At 46.6% G+C, this 19084-nt stretch overlaps 1 protein-coding gene across 2 annotated transcripts in view; it reads right to left on the bottom strand.

Annotated features, from left to right (window-relative positions):
* Nucleotides 1-19084, bottom strand: part of SORL1 (sortilin related receptor 1) — a 93537-nt gene that overhangs the window by 12458 nt on the left and 61995 nt on the right. For both annotated transcript variants that reach the window (XM_032229188.1, XM_032229189.1), the window contains 13 exons: nucleotides 16697-16822; nucleotides 14295-14402; nucleotides 12028-12159; nucleotides 11815-11946; nucleotides 11178-11312; nucleotides 9902-10057; nucleotides 7651-7800; nucleotides 6854-6982; nucleotides 5561-5687; nucleotides 2953-3122; nucleotides 2606-2718; nucleotides 1703-1807; nucleotides 661-733 (listed from right to left, as the gene is read on the bottom strand). In XM_032229188.1, the coding sequence (XP_032085079.1) occupies nucleotides 661-733; nucleotides 1703-1807; nucleotides 2606-2718; nucleotides 2953-3122; nucleotides 5561-5687; nucleotides 6854-6982; nucleotides 7651-7800; nucleotides 9902-10057; nucleotides 11178-11312; nucleotides 11815-11946; nucleotides 12028-12159; nucleotides 14295-14402; nucleotides 16697-16822 (1656 nt within the window). The remainder of the gene's footprint in view (nucleotides 1-660; nucleotides 734-1702; nucleotides 1808-2605; nucleotides 2719-2952; nucleotides 3123-5560; nucleotides 5688-6853; nucleotides 6983-7650; nucleotides 7801-9901; nucleotides 10058-11177; nucleotides 11313-11814; nucleotides 11947-12027; nucleotides 12160-14294; nucleotides 14403-16696; nucleotides 16823-19084) is intronic.

Here is a 19084-nt window from a genome sequence, read left to right on the forward strand (position 1 = left end):
CACATGCATACGCATACATATATGCATATACATACACATATGTATCAGCGGTGGGTTCCTACCGGTTCAGACTAATTCAGCCGAACCGGTAGTGGTTTGCCGGCCTGGGTCACCGGAACTGGCAGCAACCCAGACATGCCACGCTTCCAAACAGGTTCCCCGGTCAGCGCAGCATGGTTTTTTCCCATTTTTTAATGTTCTGTGCATGCACAGACCTATTTATGGGCAACTGCACATGTGTGCAAAATTGCCCGTGCACCAAACCAGCAGTAATGCCGGTAGCAACCTACCCCTGATATGTATGTATATGTATACAGTATGCATATATATTTAGGTTGGCAGCAAACTTTCCCACCCTAGGGCAGTGATATCCTGCAATGAAGTAAAGCATTCCTTAAGTTTCAGCTCAGAGATTTATAATTTCATGCACGTGACGGGCTTTGGGGCAACAACCTGGAAGTGCTTCCTACTACAAGGAGCTCCTTCTCCTCTGTCAGAGTCCTGGGATCTCTCTCCTCCAAGTCAAAGGAGGGCAGGCGGATCTCCTGAACTTTTTGAGATCAGGAGAGGGTGGAATAGCTGGTGCCATCTACCTGTCTTTACCAACTTCCATGCCTCGCGAGAAAAGAACTCAAGAATTTAACCCCTAAAAGTTTTTACCTTTGCCTTTGACTGTTCGTATGGATTTGGAGTCGCTCCAGTTCCCCACTCCACGGCTTGTTACTGCGGCAACCTTTTCAGAACAGAAAATAGGCTTGTTGAAATAGGCCAGGGGTTGGCAAACTCAAACACGCAAAGAGCCATTTGGACCCGTTTTCCACAGAAAAGAAAAGACCACAAAGGTCCTAACCGGAAGCCCCCTGTTCAATTCTGGAGCTGACCGGAAGTTCAGTTCCCCCACCATAGAGTCTCCTCCTAGCGCGGCGTGGTCAATAGGGCCCAGCAGAGATGATATTGCCTGAGACTTCTCAGGAAACAACAACTGAATGGAAAACTGCTGGTGACCTTCTACCGCTGCACCACAGAGGGTATTTCAACTTAATGCACCTGTGTCTGGTTTGCCAATTGCCCAGTGGCAGATAGGGCAGCGCTTCAGAGGGTCAACATCATTGCCCAGAGGATGATTGGTTGCCCTCTCCCCTCTTTGGAAGAGCTTTATAGCTCCTGCTGCTTTAAGAAAGTTCAAAACATTCTCAAAGATCCATCCTTTTTTTTTTTAACTATTACCATCTGGCAGACGGTACAGGACAATAAAAAGGACAAATAGGCTGAAAAACAGCTTCTATCCCAGAGCTCTCCGTCTCTTCCCCACCAGTGGCACTTCCCTCCAGCGTTCGCCCAAAGCCCTGCACCAGGAATCCGAAGGAGACCCCAAGTTGGAATTTCTTCCCCCTGACTCCCCACAAAAAGACCCCAAAGGGGGAGACTCTCTGCAGCAACACAAGCGTTCATTGCACGTATCTGGCCCAGGGGCCATAGTTTGAGGACCCCTGATTTAGTGAAATATAAAAAAAATGCAAATAGTTTTTCTACGGACCACCAAAATTTCCTCACGAACCACCAGGGGTCCAGAGACCACCAGTTGATGACCGCTGCTTTAAACGTCTACTCTTTTTGGGACAACATAAAAATAGAAATCTCCTACTTCTACGGGCCAAGAACAGCCGATGCTCGTAGATAATAACAGAAGACATCTACTCACTCTGAAAACATATAAGGCGTTGACCTGCAACATCTCCACTTCCGAGTAGTTAGTGGGCGCCCTCACAGAAGACCATTCCTTTGAACCGGATCTGCTGTATTCCACCTACCAGGACAGAAAAATAGGGACAACCATCTCCTTGCTAAAGTCACCTTTCAGCAGCCTACATCTTTTAAGATCCTGCCGTAGCCTCCAGGCAAAGATTTGAATCTGCCAGTTGGACCTCAGATATTTGTGGAGCGAAACCAACATTGAATAAGATCACCGGAGGGAAAATGGCAGTCCAATGCCTGCCTAAAATCAATTCTCCATCATTGGATTCAGTGTCCTGTCATCAACCAGCGGAGCTGGCAGCAGATTCGGACAATGAGGAGGTTGGGGAGGAACATGGGCCAGTCCTGAATCTGGGGGAGGCTCTGATGAGGGCTCTGTGTCAGAGGCAGAGAGGGGGCCAGGGCCTTCTGACAGTTATCAGCTGCCTTTGGAGTCGGACATCAGTGAGGCAGAAGAACAGCTGGAGCCTGTTCCCAGCGCAGAATTGCCAGACGCAGGGAAGAGCTAAAGAACAAGGGTTGACTTGGGAGTAAGGCCACAGGTGGACGATGAATGGCCCCACCCAGAGGAAATAAAAGAGGAGCGAAAGGGGAGTGGGGAGTTTGCAGGAGACAATGAGTTCGCTTAATTTGTTCGTGACTCTCCAAGACTCCTTGCCAGGTTCTGCAGATATCGGCCTGGCAGCTCTCCAAGCCAGAGAAGGTCTGTGACTGTCAATCCTAAGACTTTACTGGCTGTGAATGAGCAGAATTCACAGTAAATTAATAAAAGGGGTTTTTTTGTCAAGAGTCTGCTTCATGCTCTCGGGAAGAACACTCTGCTTATCTCCATGTACACTGAGATACTTACAACGTATTCTCTGATTAGACCGTGGGCGTTGGCTGGAGGAGCCCACTGGCAAACCACGATGCCTTCAGCTTCTTTCTTCAGGTGCAGTTGAAGATGGCGGGGGGGATCTGGGACTGGAGTGTGAAAGAAAGAGAAGGATTGTCTGAAGTGGTAGAGGGTCTCCTGCTTGAGCAGGGGGGGGGGCTGGATTGGAATACCCCCAAGGTCCCTTCCAGCTCCATTCTGATTCATTTAGAGGTCATCTAAAGGTGCAAGAGACCTTCTCCTCTGCAACCAAATACTCTGGGCCCAAGCAATATGAGATTTTCATACTACCATTACCCCATGCAGAAATAAGAGCAGCTTACGTCCTTCCGGAGTCCTTAAGACTATGAAATCGTTGGTGTTATACACTTTGCTCAGGCACTGGACTTGGACCTTAACTTGGTACGTGCAATCTGGCTTCAGTACTTTCAAGATGCTGTTGGTTTTGCTACTGTGCGTCTCCACGGATTTCCACATGCTTTCTCCCACCATCCTAGATTCAGGAGTGGACATTAAAAAAAACCGCAACGTTACAGGGTGAAGTGACGGACAGGCGGCGTTGAAGCTGTTGCATGCACGCATTGATCGTTGGCCTTGATGCTGCTAGAAATGCACTTAATTCCATCCACGCCTGGGTTCGGGCACGCTAAGCATTATTTATTTATTTATTTATTTGACTTATATACCGCTTCATAGGGCTTTCAGCCCTCTCTAAGCGGTTTACAAATTTTTTTAAGCAAATTGAGTCAGCAACTTGCCCCCACAGTCCGGGTCCTCATTTCACCCACCTCGGAAGGATGGAAGGCTGAGTCGACCTTGAGCCTGGTGAGATTTGAACCGCTGAGCTGCAGATCACAGTCAGCTAAAGTGGCCTGCAGTACTGCACCCTAACCACTGCGCCACCTCGGCTCTTAATAGGTTTAGGGTTAATTAATAGGGTTAGACTGTGCCTGAGCATGTTGCATGGGACCAGTTGCTTGTAGGTTCCTTAGGAAAACACAACTAAGTATGAGCACATTGTAATGAGCAAATCAGGTCAGGGACACCATCAATATTAGAATAGGGCGTGTTGGCTTCTCCACCCTTGAATCTCCCGCAAGGAAAGCTCATTTAAGAGCTGCACATAAATTGTTCAACTTCTACCCTCAAAACGACACTGTAGGGCTGTGATGGCGAACCAGGCGTGCCCAAAGTGGCACGCCAAGCCATGTCACCTGGCACGTGCAACCTTGCCTGCTTGTCTTCTCGGTTTCTGGTACGCATGTGATGATCAGCTGTCCGTCATGCACGGCAGTGTCAAAAAATGGTGTGTGCATGGGCGCCGGCCAGCTGATTTGTCAGGTGCGTATGCGTGCCAGAACCTGGACATTCGACTTTTCCAAAGTGCATTGCCTTCGTGCGCGTGGCATTGCCGAAAACCAGGGTTTGCATGTGCACCAGCCGGACTGATTGTTGGGCCCACTTGTGTGCTAGGACACAGAGGTTCAGCTTTTCCACAGCACGGCCCCCACAATTACACGCATGCATGCACGATGTTTCCACCCAAACTGTTTGTTTGATGTTTGATGTTTATTGGTCTTGTATGCCGCCCACTCCCGAAGGACTCCGGGCGGCTTACAATAAACAAGGGAAGGAGATAAATAAACAAAACAACACTTTAAAATACACAACAGTCACAGTTTCCGTGGGGCTGGATATTTTGAAAGCCCCCCAGCCTGCTGGAGCAGCCAGGACTTAACGGCTTTGCGGAAGACTGGGAGGGTAGTAAGGGTCCGGATCTCCACAGGGAGGTCATTCCAGAGGGCTGGAGCTGCAACAGAGAAGGCTCTGCCCCGGGGAGTCGCCAGCCGACATTGGCTGGCAGATGGGATCCGGAGAAGACCTAACCTGTGAGATCTAATCGGTCTATGGGAGGTAATCGGCAGGAGGTGGTCTCTCAGGTACCCAGGTCCGATGCCATGTAGGGCTTTATAGGTGACGACCAGCACCTTGAAGCGGGTCCGGAGACTAATGGGTAGCCAGTGCAGCTCGCGGAGGATAGGTGTGACGTGGGTGTACCTGGGTGCACCCACAATCGCTCGCGCGGCTCCGTTCTGGACCAGCTGAAGTCTTCGAACACTCTTCAAGGGCAGCCCCATGTAGAGCGCGTTACAGTAACACTTAGTGCCAAAAAGATTCCCCATCACTGCTATAGGGCACTGCGCACCAGGACAACTAGACACAAGGACAGCTTTTCCCCGAAAGCCATCACTCTGCTAAACAACTAATCCCCATAACAGTGTCAAACTATTTACTAAGACTGTAATAATATTCTTCTTCTCATCCTTCCTAGTACCTATCTCTTCCCACTTATGACTATAACCATGTTGCTTGTGTCTTTAAAATTTATATTGTTTTATTTGCTTCCTAGTATAATCTGATTGCTTACTAGTAACCTATGAATATCACTAAGTGTTGTACCTTATGACGCTTGATGAATGCATTCTATTTTATTTTTCTTTATGTATAGTGAGAGCATCTGCACCAAAGACAAATTCCTTGTGTGTCCAATCACACTTGGCCAATAAAGAATTCTATTCTAAGCATTAATGGGGTTAGACTGTGACTTAACATGTTGTATGGAACTAGCCACTTGTAGGTATCTCGGGAAAACACAGTTAAGTATGAGCAAATTGAAATGAGCAAATCAGGTCAGTGACACCATCCACATTAGAAAAGGACACGTTGCCTTCTCCACCCTTGGAGCTCCACCAAAAAAAGCTCCTTTAGGAGCTGCACACAGTACCATATAATTTACTACATATGCCGTGAATGGAATAGCAGTCGTACTAATAAGAGGTTCTATGTTAGCACACGGGGCCTAATTTTAAGCCTGCAGCCAAGCTCCCTGATGTCAGGAGTTACCAAGAACGCTAAAATCAGACTGTCTACCTGTAGTAGATGTTGTAGACACAGGAAGTGAGAGGCATCTTCTTCGGCTGAGCCCAGGATAAAGTGATGTTGCCCAAAAAGTCAGCTGTCCACTGGAGATTCTGAACCTTATAGACGAGGGTATCATCTATGTAAAAAAAGAAAGAAAGTAAGATTTCCTGAGTTTTAAAAGAACTGGAAAGGAGGAATTGAGTTTAAAGAGCCATGATGGTGCAGCGGTTAGAATGCAGTACTGCAGGGCTAACCCACTGCTCACTGTCGGCAGTTCGATTCTGACTGGCTCAAGGTTGACTCAGCCTTCCATCCTTCCGAGGTTTGGTTAAATTGAGGACCCAGATTGTTGGGGGACAATAGGCTGACTCTGTAAACCGCTTAGAGAGGGCTGTAGAGCATTGGGAAGAGGTATATAAGTCTACGTGCTATTGCTAACTCTGCCCACTGCCAGCAATTCAATTCTGACTGGCTTGAGGTTGACTCAGCCTTCCATCCTTCCGAGGTTTGGTTAAATTGAGGACCCAGATTGTTGGGGGACAATAGGCTGACTCTGTAAACCGCTTAGAGAGGGCTGTAGAGCATTGGGAAGAGGTATATAAGTCTACGTGCTATTGCTAACTCTGCCCATTGCCAGCAATTCGATCCTGACTGGCTCAAGTTTGACTCAGCCTTCCATCCTTCCGAGGTCCAGTAAAATGAGGAGCCAGATTGCTGGGGGCAATATGCTGATTCTGTAAATGACTTAGAGAGGGCTGTAAAGCACTGTGAAGTAGTCCTCAGTGAGGTGCTTCCGCTGAGCCTCCTTCTCGGTCAGATCCAATTTGAACTGAGCTGTTTTTGCCAATTCTTTCTCATGGCGGCTGCTTAGCTCCAGCAACTGCTTCCTGTTGGGGCCCTAAGGAGCCCGGGCGGGCAGGCGAGGAATGGCTGGGAGGGGAGGAGCGAGTCGAGGCTGGCAAAGCACCCCTCGACATGAGTGACTTTTGAGTTGCCCACACCCACCCAGTCACATGACCACCTAGACACGCCCACCCAGCCAGTCATTGGGCAGATCATATTAGTCTGCGGGACTTAAAATTATGAATTTAGTGGTCCCTGAGCTCCGAAAGGTTGGTGACCCTTGCTCCGCCCCACCAGCCTCATTGGATGGAATACAGGCGGTCCATAATTGGGGCTGGAATTCCAGTCACAGATCATCGGAAAGGCTGGCCAGAGACCATAATAAAGATATTTTGATTTGATTTGATTCCAGTCGGCTTAATTCTTTTTTTGGATTTCTATTTAAAAGCCATGACTTACCGGTACAATTCTTTTCGTCACTGCTATCTGGGCAATCCAGAAAACCGTCACATCGTTCCGTCTTCATGATGCAGGCCTCCCTATCTTCACATCTGAATCCACTAGGGCATAACAAGGTGCTGTGAGTGGCTGGAAGACAGAAGAACATACAACATCTTGCAACAAGTAGACGGGGCGGATTCACTTAGTTGCCTTGCATTAAGTAATCGGTTGCCCTACTTTAAATAGTAGAAGCTTTCCTGGATTTTGGTGCTGTTTCTTTTCCTAAAAGCCTAGTCGAGCTTTATAGCCATCACGATTGTTGGGCTTGTGCAGTCATGATCAACCAACACGATGGTTTTGTATGAGCTACTTGAATCAAATGAATGGAAAAGTGAGATACCGTGGTTTACTCATCACAACTGGGTCTGTCCATTCATGACCAACCAACGTTTTGTACCATCCAATTAAGGGGCGGGGAACTTATGGACTTCAACTCCCAGAATTCCTAAACCAGTCATGTTGGATCAGGAACTCTGGGACTTGAAGTCCACAAGTCATAAAAGGGCCATCGTTCCCCACCTTCTAATCTACCATATTTGTCGGACTATAAGACGCACCGGTGTATAAGACGCACCAAGATTTCGAAGAGGTAAGTAAGAAAAATTGAGCATGTGCGCGCGGGGTGACCTCGGCGGTAGACCCCGTTGAAACCCATCTCTGGTTCCCAGCATTGTCCGGTAAGAGAGAAGGCAAGGGGATCTCCTGGGACAGCAGGGCTCCTTCGGGAGTTCCCCGTAAAGCCAACGAAAACTTACGGCAGTTCAGTTCATCCGTGCCGTCCTGGCAATCTTTCAAGCCGTCGCAGCGTTTCCAGTTCGGGACGCACTTCTTGGTCTTCTGGCACTCAAATTCAAAGCGGCTGCACCGTCCATGAACACTGGCTGATGTGGAACTGGCACCAACAGCTGGGTGGGCAGAGGGTGTGGGGAGGAAAAACATGCATTATCGGAAGCCATAGAGATGCTATTACCCTGTTTCATTAGTGTTCCTGAACCTGGGTTGTTTTAAGATGTGTGGACTTCAACTCCCAGAATTCTCCAGCCACCCGGCTAGAGAATTCTGGGAGTTGAAGTCCACACATCTTTAAACAACCCAGGTTCAGGAAGACTGCATTGGTTGGGCTACCATGTATATTCATAGGGAAGGCCGGTTTCTTTGTCTCCCGTACCACCAGATGGCAGCCTGAAGCTGTTGAGACTGGATGACATGGCTGCCACTTCCAAACCAGGAGCTGATCCAGGGGTCGGCAACCTTAAACACTCCAAGAGCCATACAGGTCCTAACCGGAAGCCCCCCGGGTTCAATTCTGGAGCTGACTGGAAGTCCGGTTCCCCCCTCCATAGAGTCTCTTCCTAGCACGGCATCCTTTTTCCTCTACCTTTCCTAACTGAAAACCTATCCTATTGTGGAGCCGACCAGCGACAGGGAACCGCAGCAGAGGGATGAAAGAGCCACATGCGGCTCCAGAGCCGTGGGTTTCTGATCCTTCCTAGTCCTAAACCTGAGCCATCAGAAGCTGGTGCACTCAGTCACATCTGGGCTGGCTACTTGGGCAGAAACGACGGCTTCCCCATCTAACCAAAGCAGAGATGTTCACGTATCATTCCTTTATGGAATTAGTCCTGCATAAGAACCTTGGCGTGTCTGAAGAAGTTCAACCACTTTACGTGGGACTTTAGTCAGGATTGTCCTCTATGAGTTAGCAGTGGCTCCTAACAATTTTTCAAAACTTGGTGCCCCTGAGATATACTGAACCTGGTCTCCTCTTTCTCCCCCCCCTCCCCACAAAAAAATATTCACCCTCTTCTAGCACTGAAGATGTTCCCTAGGTGGGTAATGGAAATTCTGCAAGAAAAACACCAAGCTCAGAGACTAAAAAAGACCCCCACAGTTCTACTCTTCCTCCTTCTCCTTCCTCCTACTTGTCCTCCTCCCAGTATAATATGCAAATGGATCCATATGGACTTAATGCACAACCAGGCCATTAATGTTTGCTCTTCAACCCCCTTGCTAAAAAAACAACAACATCCTGCCTTATTATTATGAGTGAATGTAGCATACCTCCAGTGGCTGCAGGTGGTTAACTGATAGCACTGGAAAGCAACTTAATTAATTAATTAATTAATTAATTAATTAATTACATGCCTTACATGATTGAGATTGGTACCAGAAGTGCATATTGAGATATTGAATAATGGAAGAAAGAAAGGATGGAACTTTAATATAAACAGATGCGAAGAGCTGAATAATAAGATAAAGGTTCCCCCTCGCACATATGTGCTAGTCGTTCCTGACTCTAGGGGAGGCGGTGCTCATCTCCGTTTTAAAGCCGAAGAGCCAGCACTGTCCGAAGACGTCTCCGTGGTCATGTGGCTGGCATGACTCAACTCCCGAAGGCGCACGGGACGCTGTTACCTTCCCACCAAAGGTGGTCCCTATTTTTCTACTTGCATTTTTTTCCTGCTTTCGAACTGCTAGGTTGGCAGAAGCTGGGACAAGTAACGGGAGCTCACTCCGTTACGCGGCGCTAGGGATTTGAACCGCCGAACTGCCGACCTTTCTGATCGACAAGTTCAGCGTCTTAGCCACTGAGCTGCCACATCCCTATATTGATATGTATAAACAATATAAAATAAAAAACTTGATTTATAAGCCGAGCCATTAACGCTTGTTCCTCAACTCCCTTCCTAAGAAAACCTGTCTTATTATTATGAGTGAATGTAGCATATCTCCAGTGGCTTCAGGTTGCTAAGGGATGGCACTAGGAAGCAAATTAATTATCTCCTGGGAGTTTGGCTTTGCTGTGATTCCTTCCTGAACATCTGGCAGCTCTTAGGTCTTCTCCATCTGGCTTCCACATAACGTGTCGTGTTGTGTAACACAAGGCCCACGAATGACACGACTTGTGTCGTTTGCACAGCGGTGTGAGGTCCTTTTCTCCCCTTCTTGCCCAACCCACCAAAATGTCTAGAAATCAGTGAAAGGGGCAAGAGGAGGGCGCCTTACGTGCGGTGGGGCAGGCCTCCTCGTCGGATCCGTCGGCACAGTCTCGGTATCCATCGCAAACCCAGCTGTTCATGATGCACGTCCCACTGTTACACCGGAAGTGATTTGAGCCACACGTGGCAGGAACCGTCGTGGTGCTGGGGATGACTGGAGCGCCTAGATTCCAACCAGAAGAACTTCAGAGTAGAACCTCAAGGTGGGCCCGTCAAGGAAGAGAGACCACGTGGATGCCAAGAATGCTACTTTATTTACACTAGCCCAAAATTTGAGAGAAAACTTTTATAAGATGTTTTATAAAATGGCACTTAGATCCTAAAAAACTGGCCTCTATGTAGCCGAATTTACAACCTTGCTTCTAGTAAGGTCTTTGCATAGACCGCATGTTCTCAAAAGATAAGGCTATAACCAATCAGTAGGCAGGTACTTCACCTGCCCGGGAAAGGTAGCAAATAGATTCAATCCTGATCCCGTCTGCTTCCGAAAATTTATTCACGACTTAGGTCAGGGGTCTCCAAACTTGGCAGCTTGTGGATTTCATCTCCCAGAATTCCTCATGCTGGTGGACAAGTTTGAAGACCTCTGACTTAGAAGGTGAGATGGAGGGGATTTCTTTTTTTATCAAACTTGCAATGAAACAAAGCCAAATACTGCAAAGGAGAGAAGTGAAATCGGAAAGGATCCCGACAGATTTCACCGGTGGAATGGAACCGTTGTTTACGGTTTTGCAACCGTTGTCTACCTGAGAGACCGCCTCCTGCCATTTACCTCCCAAAGACCGATAAGATCACACAGATTGGGCCTCCTCCGGGTACCATCGGCCGGTCAATGTCGGCTGGCGACCCCCCAGGGGAGGGCCTTCTCTGTTGCTGCCCCGGCCCTATGGAATGATCTCCCCGTTGAGATCCGGACCCTCACTACTCTTCCGGCCTTCCGTAAGGCCACTAAGACCTGGCTGTTCCGGCAGGGCTGGGGCTGTTGATTAGCATCCAGCCCCACTTTAAGTAGTATGTATGCTGTGGAATTTTAAATAATTGTATTTCTATTTTAATTTTTATATATTCCCTTGTTGTCTGTAATCCGCCCAGAGTCCCTAGGGAGTGGGCGGCATACAAATGCCAAATGCCAATAAAAACACAAAGCAAAATATAAGTCACTCGCGTGACGCGGCGGCCAAAAGACAAATGTGATTTTAGTCTGCATCTACAAAACATAGTTCCCGATTCCAGGACCTCAGAGGACCAACTTTGAGCAACTGGAAAAAAGGACGTGCTCTTACCACCGCACGACTTCTCATCCGACCAATCTCCGCAGTCATTTTCTTGATCGCACTTCCATCGGTTCGGGATGCAGTGCCCGTTGTCACACTGGAACTGGTAATACCGAGAACAGCTGGGGGCTTCGGTTGGGTTTTCTAGCCAGGATGAAATATGCCCGTCAGTTTTCACTACCTTATGTTGTGGCCTGTTGGCCGCCGGACCTTCTAGCAGCCAAATCAGATGTGGAGGAGGAGGAGGCATGGGAGTCAGTCAGCATCACAAAATGAATTGTTATAAGTCAAGGACTACCAGTATATAGATTAGGTCACTTGGACAATCATCATTATCTTCTTTTAATGACCCCATAATCCCTTGTGAGGTGGAGTCTAGGCAACTGAATGGAACTGAGTATTTAGTGGCCAGATGCCTCTCCTGTTGCCAATGAGGAGTTTTTTTTTCAGCAGTTATATTATCATTGAGAATATATCTGCTTCTACCTAGGATCGAACTCACGGCCTCCTGACTGTGAGGTGAGAGCGCAACCTTTAGGCCACCACACCACTTTTGCTTGGACAATGAGGTCAGGATATTTGACATCACCCGTTCCCCTCTCCTACCGTGTCTTCCTTTCCTTCCAGCGGCACATTCTCCACTCACCACAGTTGGCCTCGTCCGAGTAGTCTCCGCAATCATCGGTGCCGTCACATTTCCACACCAAGCTGACACACACACCGTTCTGACACTGGAAGCTGAACTGGTCACAAGTGCGATGGAATTCTGGATCCTGGGCTGCAAGGAAGCCAGCTCTTGTTAGGGGAGGGAAATGCCCGGATTCCGGAAATCCAATTTTCCTAGCCCGCTTTGACTTACAACACCCGGCGTAGGCGGGATCTTCGTCCGAGCCGTCGCGACAGTGCAAGGTGCCGTCGCACACCATGGAGCGCAGCAGGCACTGTTGCCGGTTCTTGCACATGAAATCCATGTAGTGTGTGCAGAGGGATTCTCCAGAGTGGCAAATCAGAGCAAGGTTGGGAGGTTGGAGGGAAGGAAAGAAAGAAGGATAAGCGTTGGGAAAGAAAGTTTTGAGGTGTTTTTTTTAATTTTTTATTTATTTTGGTTACATAATAAAACTTCTTTTGTGAACAGTGCTGTCTGAATTCCCCCTTCAACATTCCCACCAAGAAACATAATTCATTTTACATTATATTTCCATTGTTTCCAATTTTAGCCGTATTACTTTTCTTCTCATATTTTCCAATTTCTAGCTTTTTTAACATGTACAAACAGTATATATTTTTCTTTCTCTTTACAAATAAACAATTGATCATTCCTCTTCTATCTATTTCCCTTTAACCATATGAATCTTCAAATTTCAGATTTCAAGTTTTGTATAATGAACATAACATAATTATCTAACAGCTTTAGGTTTCCTAATATAATTCTCACACATTCTAATTTAAAACATATTTTTACCTTGTTTACAATACTTCTTTCTGTTGAGTCGTATCATTCTACTTATTCTCCTATTTCTAAATTTTCTTTTCCCTTTTTCTCCTTCTTATGTGTCTTATATCTTTTCTTCTGTATTTCCCATCTCGCTTTTCGATAGATAGATTCGATAGATTTTTTGAGTATCTTTCCCCCAAATTTCTCTTTCCCATCTCTCTTTATTTCTCTCCTTATTTTTGGCTAGTTTCTTTTTCAGATACCATTTTGGGAAAAGAAAGTTTTACAGTTAGCCCTCGACTCACAATCACAGGTAAAGGTTCCCTTCACACAAACGTGCTAGTCATTCCCGACTCTAGGGGGCGGTGCTCATCTCCGTTTCAAAGCTGAAGAGCCAGCGCTGTCGAAAGACGTCTCTGTGGTCCTGTGGCCGGCATGACTCAACGCTGAAGGCGCACAGAACGCTGTTACCTTCCCACCAAAGATTGTCCCTATTTTTCTACTTGCATTTTTACATGCTTTCTAATTTAGGTTGGCAGAAGCTGAGACAAGTAACCGGAGCTCACTCCATTACGCTAGGGGTTCGAACTGCCAAACCGCCAACCTTTCTGATCAACAAGCTCAGCGTCTTCGCCACTGAGCTACCACTTCCCACCCACAATCACAAGTGAGACCCACATTTCTGTTGCCCAATTTGCTAAGTGTCCACCCTGAAGCCATTTTGGAGCATCTCCAGGGCTGCCCTAGTAGGGCTGGCTAGAGCTGTGGGCACGGGAGGAGGGAGACAGAGATAGCTGGGGATGTGTAGCCAAAACAAAATTCTTTCCCCTGGGATGCAAGGACGTTCTCACCAGGAGTTGGGGAGGTGTGGACTAAAACCAACTGGAGTTTGGATGGTGACTGGATTAGACTATGTGATGGATATGTGAACTAGGGGAAAGAACCAGATATGCCAATATGACAAGTCTAATAAATTTGGGGCGCAGTGGCTCAGTGGCTAAGAGACTGAGCTTGTCAATCAGAAACGTCGGCAGTTTGGCGGTTCGAATCCCTAGTGCTGCCTAACTGAGCGAGCTCCCGTTATTTGTCCCAGCTTCTGCCAACCTAGCAGTTAGAAAGCATGTAAAAATGCAAGTAGAAAAATAGGAACCACCTTTGGTGGGAAGATAACAGCATTCCGTGTGCCTTCAGTGTTAGTCATGCCGCCCACATGACCACGGAGACGTCTTTGGACAGCACTGGCTCTTCGGCTTTGAAACGGAGATGAGCACCGCCCCCTAGAGTCAGGAACGACTAGCACATATGTGTGAGGGGAACCTTTACTTTTACCTATTATTGGACTTTGAGAAGCCCCTTGGCTTTAGAGTTTTGATTGCGTTGGGTCTGTTACTTGGAACCCTGACACGAAATGCCGGGATTTTGATCATGTGACCACGGGAATGGTACATCCGTCGTCAATGCAATACGAGTTATTTTTTTTCAGTGCTATAGTAATTTCAAAACGGTCCCTAAATTAATGGGTTGTAAGTTGAAGGAGGACCTGTACATGCAGAGCAAAGTAACCAATTGCAAATGTTAATTAAAAATTGTTCTCCAGTTCCGGGGCAGTTCTGTGACTTTCTTTCCTTTTGGGTGTCCCAGCAACCCCACCGTCACACTGGCTATAATTTTTACACTCCAGTTACACTCACCACAGTGTTGTTCATCCGAGCCATCGGAGCAGTCCTGCACCCCGTTGCATCGCTTGCTAGAAGGGATACACGTCCCCGTGGAGCACTGGAAACCATTGCATTTCTTCTCTGCCAAACCATCCCACAAGGAAACAAAGAAAGCAAACTTCAGTTTTAAATACATGAGAATTCCTTCCTTCCTTCCTTCCTTCCTTCCCTCCCTCCCTCCCTCCCTGTGGTTAGAATGCAGTATTGCAGGCTAATTCTGCCAATTGCCAGGAGTTTGATTCTGATTGGCTCAAGGTTGACTCAGCCTTCCGTCCTTCCGAGGTGGGTAAAAGGAGGACCCAAATTGTGGGGGGCAAATATGCTGACTCTGTAAACCGCTTAGAGAGGGCTGTAAAGCGGTATATAAGTCTAAGTGCTATTGCTATTTCCTTCCTTCCTTTCTTCTTTCCTCCCTCCATCCCTCCCTCCCTCCCTCCTGTGATTAGAATGCAGTATTGCAGGCTAATTCTGCCAATTTCTAGGAGTTCAATCCTGACCGGCTCAAGGTTGACTCATCCTTTCATCCTTCCAAGGTGGGTAAAATGGGGACCCAGACTGTTGGGGGCAAATATGCTGACTCTGTAAACCGCTTAGAGAGGGCTATAAAAGCATTGTGAAGCGGTATATAAATCTAAGTGCTATTGCTACGATGACACTGATAAAGGTGTATCTGACCGTTCCTTGCTCTTATAACAGCTGTGATGGCACAGTGGTTAGAATGCAGTATTGCAGGCTAATTCTGCCAACTGCCAGCAGTTCAATTCTCAGCAGCTCAAGGTGGACTCAGCCTTCCATCCTTCCGCGGTGGGTAAAATGGGGACCCAGATTGTTGGGCGAAAATATGCTGACTCTATAAACCCCTTAGAGAGGGCTGTAAAGCACTATGAAGCAGTATATAAGTGCTAAGTACTATTGCTATTACTAAAGAGTGAAGAACTGGGTAGAGGGTGATGAGTGGGCTGTGAAAATGAGTTCTGACGTGATCAATGAAGACTCAACCATCCAAATTTGTTAATTTGAGACCTTTTGCAGCTCATCCAAGCAACTTCATCAGTAAAAATAAAAATTAGATAGGCAGAGAACCCTTAGAATGGTCCAATTGTGATCCAGTTGCCATAATTTAACCATTTTAGATATTTTTGGCCTGGATGATTGAATCTTCATTGACATATGAAGTGTTCCAATATCTCAGGGGCTGCCACAAAGAAGAGGGAGTCAAACTATTCTCCAAAGCACCTGAGGGCAGAACAAGAAGCAATGGGTGGAGACTAATCAAGGAGAGAAGCAACTTAAAACTAAGGAGAAATTTCCTGACTGTTAGAACAATGAGTTAGTGGAACAACTTGCCTCCACAAGTTGTGAAGGCTCCAACACTGGAAGTCTTTAAGAAGAGATTGGACAACCATTTGTCTGAAGTGGTTTGCTGCCTAAGCAGGAGGTTGGACTAGAAGACCTCCAAGATCCTTTCCAACTCTACTATTCTATTCTAAATTACCATACATTTTGGGGAGAAACCCCTGAAGTTGATATGGTAAGAGTTGGAACATTGCAACAACTCTCTGAGTCTACGTCTAATTTTTATTGTGACTGATGAAGTTGCTTCGATGAGCAATGGAAAGTCTCCGATTAACAAATTTTGGGCCCGTTGCTAAGATTCAACCTTTTAGATATTCCCACATGGTCAAAAGTCTGGAATATCAGATCTGGTTACCATCTAAACAACAAAGAGATGTAAACTGCCTCTCCCAACCGACTCACCTACTTATCCAAAAGAGAAATGTCTTTAGCCATTGGGACACAGAGATATGAACACTGATTGTGTAAATAGTGCTCCCGTTTGAGACACTGGAATTCTTGTAACAGCATCTTAGGCTTTGTTATAATAAAGCAACTTATTAAAAGTTCTAGACCAGGAGTCAGCAACTTGTGGCTCTGGAGCCACATGTGGCTCTTTCAGCCCTCTGCTGCGGCTCCCTGTTGTCAGTCGGGACCAGAATTTTGAGAGGAGCTTCCGATTGGGGGGTGGGGGAAGCAGGCCACACCAGGAAGAGACTCTATGGCAAGGGGCGGGTTTTCTGCTCAGCTCCACAATTGATAGGGCTTTCAGTTAGGACAGGTAAGAGGAAAAAGGAGGCCACACTAGGAGGAGACTCTATGGTGGGGAAACCGGATTTCCGGTCGGCTCCATAATTGAACGGGGGGCTCCCAGTTAGGACCTTTGTGGCTCTTTGAGTGTTTAAGGTTGCCAACCCTTGTTCTAGACTTTCTGATGAGTTAATCGAGCTTACTAAGAGATGTTTGACCGCGGTCCATGTTAAGAGAAAGTTGAAAGTCAGAGTGAAAGAGACTTTGCCTGTATCTAGAAAACCCATTACCACAATTGATGGGGTCTTCATCCGTTCCATCTTGACAATCGGTGTCTCCATCACAAGCCCATCTTTGGGGGATGCAGTGCCCGTTTTGGCAGCGGAAACTGGAGGCTTCACAAGTGTGATGAACAGCTAAAAAACACACACACACACACACAATGCAGACTGTTGACTTACTACAGGATTCTTGGTGCTCTCTGAGCTTCTTTGTTGCCCTGCAGATGTTTCATTACCCAACCAGGTAATCTCATCAGTGTCGACTTACCAGCATGCAGGGACCAAAGCAGGAAAGGAAGGAAGGAAGGAAGGAAGGAAGGAAGGAAGGAAGGAAGGGGAGGGGAGAATGTGAAAATCAAGGTAACAACCCCCTTCAGGCTACACACAATCTCCAGTGACCCTGGCAAGCTAGAAATCAGTTGTCCAGCCCAACAGCAGGCTTAGGAAAGGAGTTAATTCAGTCGCCCGGGGTAATCTGTTGTGTGAATTGCAACCAAGCTAAATATAATTTTAGGCCACCAGCAGTCTGGAGAAAGAACATTGAAACGGGCATTGCTGAGCTGTCTTAAGCGCTGAAATGACCGTCCTTCACATTGTTGGGTAACAAGAATACACAACTCTAAGTCACAAGTTCTCCTCCCTTTATCAGCTGAGCCAGGAGAGGGATGAAGTGTTTATTTTTTTCCTTTTGTCAAAGTACCTGGTCTGCCCAAATATTGAAGGGAGCATAGAGCATACTGCTTCCTACACAGACAGACACACACACACACACACACACTGCTGTATTGGATCAGGTCAAGCTGACCCTCTCAGCCTGTCAGGCAGGATCAGCCTTAAAAAAATTCACAGCTGGAAAGAGACAGCCGTTCCCTGTCCCAGAGCTTACTAAGTTGGCTTTGATCCTTGCTAAAAGTGCAAATAGCTCTTGGCAAACTATTCTTTCTCCGCTTGCCCAAACCTTCTCCTCAAACCAACCGTCCAAACGTATTTGTGGCTGTAAATTCCACCACAAACTGATGCCTTTTGCAAAGAAAAGAAGGTCCGGTCCCTCGCCGCTCAGCATCAATGGATGGGGTGATTTTTTTTTTTTTTTTTTAAATAACATTATGCAATTCTAATAAATGAAATATATTGCTGGGCTTTTTCACAACCCGCTGTATTTTTATGAACCCCCGTTTTTTTAACCCCCAAAATGTGATTTTAAAGAGTCATATTGTTTCTGTTTCTCTCTTTTTTTTCCCCTTTTTAATAGGAATGTCGTCAGATGTGAAATGCTACCGCAGTGTTTCCCAAACTTGGCAACTTGAAGATGTCCGGACTTCAACTCCCAGAATTCCCCAGCCAGCGAATGCTGGCTGGGGAATTCTGGGAGTTGAAGTCCGGACATCTTTAAGTTGCCAAGTTTGGGAAACACTGTGCTACCGGTTTGGGCGAGCCAGTATTTCCAACAATCAGCCGGCCAACAATCAGCTGCAACGCACAATTTGTATTAGCTAGAATCATCGGATTTCCTGCTTTCTAGCTAATCTAAATCGCGTGGCACACAGGATCCATCCCCCCCTTGCTGTTCTACTTAACTCTGCAGACTCGGAAGACTTCAAAATGTTCCTTTTTTAGCACTGCGCGGGCACGCCTCAGGTGAGCATGCGTGCAAAGCGCAGCTACCGAACCGGTAGCAGACTTCAGAGGGTTTCACTGCTGAATGTAGCCCTATAAACCTTAAAGCAAGGGTGTCCAATCTCAGCAACTTTAAGCTGGGGAATTCTGGGAATTGAAGTCCACATGTCTTAAAAATGCCAAGGTTGAACACCATTGCCTTAAAAGAACCTCAGATTTTTCTGCAAGTACAAAAATAGAGTAGCTTTGAGTACAATATAAACGTCCCTGGGTTGTTGTTGTTTTTTTAAAAAAAGTTCTGGAAGTTCCCTCTTAGTCTGATTATATACCGTATTTTTCGGACAATAAGACACACTGAGAGTATAAGATGCACCCAGATTTTGAAGAGGTAAATTTTAAAAAAATATTTTTTTTGCACTCTGCAGGAGTCTCAAACCCTCTGCACGCCTCATTTTCTGCAAAAAAGAAAAAAAAATTAGGAGGGCAAGCAGACTCTTAGAGTGCTCCTGGGGGCTGGGGTGGAGCAAAAACGAGCAAAACCGGCCCGTTTTTTGCTCGTTTTTGCTCTCCCCAGCTCTTAGGAACACTTTGCAAGCCTCCCAAATCCTCTGCAGGTCCATTTTTGCAAAGGGGGCGGGGTTTCGGTAGGCCAAAAATACTGTATTCAGTGTATAAGACACACCCAGGTTTTCACCCTCTTTTTTTTTTTAGGGAAAAAAGGTGTGTCTTATATTCCGAAAAATACGGTAATATATATGAGACGTGTTTTTATCAGGAAGG

Source organism: Thamnophis elegans, chromosome 13 (assembly GCF_009769535.1).
Source record: "Thamnophis elegans isolate rThaEle1 chromosome 13, rThaEle1.pri, whole genome shotgun sequence".
Taxonomy (NCBI): Eukaryota; Metazoa; Chordata; class Lepidosauria; order Squamata; family Colubridae; genus Thamnophis; species Thamnophis elegans.